Genomic DNA, 3,375 nt, shown 5'->3' on the forward strand with positions numbered 1-3,375 from the left:
GAGGGAGGAGGGGCGTGTGGTGCCTTCCCCTGCCTTCTGGTCCTGTCGTCAAAGCGATGCAGTCTGGCGGCGGAGTTTTACCCGTAACTGGGGACCGTGGTACCAGTGGGTGACCTTTAAGTAACGGTAACGGTTAAGTCCTAATTAGAAAAAATTAGAAAATCAGTAAATGCGGATTAGAGAATTATTTGCTGAGGTTTTCTTTCTCTACAATATATATTTTTTTTTGTTCTTAGTGAAAAAGAGGACTCTGATGGCTTCCGTGCCTGCTTTGCAACCTTCTCCTAAAAAAACAGTGGCCTCCCACGTGCCTTTTGCAGATCTGTGTTCTACTCTGGAGCGAATACAGACGTGTAAATCTCGTCCGGAGAAAACCAAGTATTTCAAGGACTTTTTGGATTCCTGGAGAAAATTCCACGATGCTCTTCATCAAAAAGAGAAAGACGTCACCGATTCTTTTTACCCAGCTATGCGACTTATTCTTCCACAGTTGGAAAGAGAAAGGATGGCATATGGAATTAAAGAAACTATGCTTGCAAAGCTGTATATTGAACTGCTTAATTTACCAAAAGATGGAAAAGATGCTGCAAAGCTTTTGAATTACAGAACACCTTCTGGCTCACGTGGAGATGCTGGAGATTTTGCAATGATCGCATACTTTGTGTTAAAACCTAGGAGCCCAAAACAAGGCAGGCTGACAATAGAACAAGTCAATGAACACTTAGATGCAATAGCTAGTAATAATGCTGCTAAAAACAAGGGTCAGTTAAAGAAAAGCCTTCTTCAGTTAATTACCCAGAGCACAGCACTGGAACAAAAATGGCTCATCCGGATGATTATAAAGGATCTAAAGCTTGGTGTCAGCCAACAAACTATATTTTCCATTTTTCATCCTGATGCTGCTGAACTGCACAATGTCACAACTGATCTGGAAAAAGTTTGCAGACAACTGCATGATCCCTCTGTCTCACTTGGTGATGTTTCTATCACGTTGTTTTCTGCCTTTAAACCAATGCTTGCTGCTATTGCTGATGTCCAGCAAATTGAGAAACAAATGAATAACCAGATATTCTACATAGAGACTAAGCTGGATGGTGAACGTATGCAGATGCATAAAGATGGAGATGTGTATAAATATTTTTCCCGAAATGGGTTTGACTATACTCAGCAGTTTGGCGCTTTCCCTCTTGATGGTTCACTAACACCATTTATTCATAATGTCTTTAAGAGCAATATACAAAATTGCATACTTGATGGTGAAATGATGGCTTACAATCCTGAGACGCAAACCTTTATGCAAAAAGGAAACCGATTTGACATAAAAAGAATGGTGGAGGACTCTGATCTGCAGACTTGCTTCTGTGTGTTCGATGTATTGATGGTTAACGATCAGAAGTTGGGCCACGAAGTGCTGAGCAGAAGGTATGAAATCTTAAGTAGCATATTTACCCCAGTAATAGGCAGGATACATGTTATACATAAAAAAAGTGCCAGAACAAGAAAAGAGGTAATTGATGCTTTAAATGAAGCAATAGATAATAGAGAGGAAGGGATTATGGTGAAAGATCCCATGTCCACCTACAAGCCTGACAAACGTGGGGAAGGCTGGTTAAAAATCAAGCCAGAATACGTCAATGGGCTGATGGATGAACTAGACCTTTTAATTGTTGGTGGTTACTGGGGAAAGGGCTCACGTGGTGGAATGATGTCTCATTTTCTGTGTGCTATTGCAGAGACACCCCCTCCAAATGAAAAACCTACAGTTTTCCACTCGATTTGTCGTGTTGGGTCTGGCTATACTATGAAGGAATTGTATGATTTAGGTTTGAAACTGGCTAAACACTGGAAACCTTACAATAGGAAGGACCCTCCCTGTAACATTTTGTGTGGAACTGAAAAACCTGAAATGTACATTGAACCTTGCAACTCTGTCATAGTTCAGATCAAGGCAGCCGAGATTGTTAACAGTGACATGTACAAAACTGACTGTACTTTGAGATTCCCCCGAATTGAGAAGATAAGAGAGGACAAAGAATGGTACGAGTGCATGACTTCAGACATGTTAGAAGATCTCAGAAGCAAAGCAGAAGGGAAGCTGGCGTCCAAGCACCTTCATATAGATGAGTATGATGAGCCACAAGAGAAAAAAAGGAAAACTGTATCAAAGGTGAAGAAGATAATTGGAATAGCCGAGCAATTTAAAGCTCCTGATCTTTCTAATGTAAGCAAGGTTTCAAATGTATTTGAAGATGTTGAGTTTTGTGTTATGACAGGAACAGGAAAATACTCAAAGTCGGAACTGGAAAGCAGAATAGCCGAATGTGGTGGCAGTGTGGTACAGAACCCGGGGCCGGAGACTTACTGTGTCATTGTAGGAGCTGAGAATGTCAGAGTGAAAAACATCATTGCTTCCAACAAATACGATGTGGTAAGGGCAGAGTGGCTCCTTCAGTGTTTTCAAACCAAAACACTGGTGCCTTGGCAGCCAGCCTTTATGATTCACATGTCTCCTGACACAAAAGAACATTTTGCTCGTGAATATGATTGTTATGGAGACAGCTACACAGCAGACATGGATGTTGCACAACTCAAGGAAGTGTTCTCAAGAATAAAAGACAATAAAGTGATACCTTTGGACGTGATTGCAGAGTTAGAAGAACGTTATTCATGGAACAGCTGTCAGTTCAGTATATTCAGAGGAAACACTATTTATGTGGACTGTTACGCTGATGTTAATGAGCCCAGAACCAAAATCCGTGGAACAACACTGTCAATTAGAGCTTTGGAGCTCCGTTTTTATGGTGCAAAAGTAGTCTCTCACCTTGAGGAGGGTGTCTCCCATGTTGTTATAGGAGAAGATCATTCACGAGTAGAAGAGATGAAAGCACTCAGGAGAACATTTGGGAAAAAATTTAAAATCGTATCTGAACTGTGGGTAACACAGTCAGTGGAGGAAGGAGTCCTAAAGAATGAAAACCAGTACTTAATTTAAAGTAGTTTTTAAGCTTGGAGCAAAAGCATTCTTGTTGGCATGATTGGACTCTGATATTATGAGGTTGCCCTAAATTTTTTGTGTTTTAATGTCTGTTCAAAGCTGTCTCTGGCTGAAGAATTACAGTGTATTGTTTAAATCAGAAGAAGGCTTTTAATTGTACTGTTGCGGAAGCAAGAGAATGCTTAAGCTGTATTGGAGGAGGAAAAAAAAAACACCACAAGATAAATAATGTAAGCCTTTTACTTCACAAACAGGTCTCAGGAGAGATCTAGTATTTTACATAAGAGAGCTCCTAGTAATTAATAGTGCTTGCCTCCATTGTTCAAAATGGAGACAAGAATTTACTATTTTATGGAGATTCTAGTATTTAACATATTGTG

At 40.2% G+C, this 3,375-nt stretch overlaps 1 protein-coding gene across 1 annotated transcript; it reads left to right on the top strand.

Annotated features, from left to right (window-relative positions):
- Positions 1-192: 192 nt before the first annotated feature.
- Positions 193-2,992, top strand: LIG4 (ligase IV, DNA, ATP-dependent). Its single transcript, XM_010086316.1, has one exon. It carries the CDS (start codon positions 254-256, stop codon positions 2,990-2,992), a length of 2,739 nt encoding a protein of 912 aa, XP_010084618.1. The 5' UTR covers positions 193-253.
- The last annotated feature ends 383 nt before the right edge of the window (positions 2,993-3,375 follow it).

This window comes from Pterocles gutturalis, unplaced genomic scaffold (assembly GCF_000699245.1).
Source record: "Pterocles gutturalis isolate BGI_N339 unplaced genomic scaffold, ASM69924v1 scaffold51606, whole genome shotgun sequence".
NCBI classification, from domain to species: Eukaryota; Metazoa; Chordata; class Aves; order Pterocliformes; family Pteroclidae; genus Pterocles; species Pterocles gutturalis.

Coding starts and splice junctions, on each gene's coding strand:
- LIG4 (XM_010086316.1), top strand. CDS start 254: ATGGCTTCCGTGCCTGCTTTGCAACCTTCTCCTAAAAAAACAGTGGCC.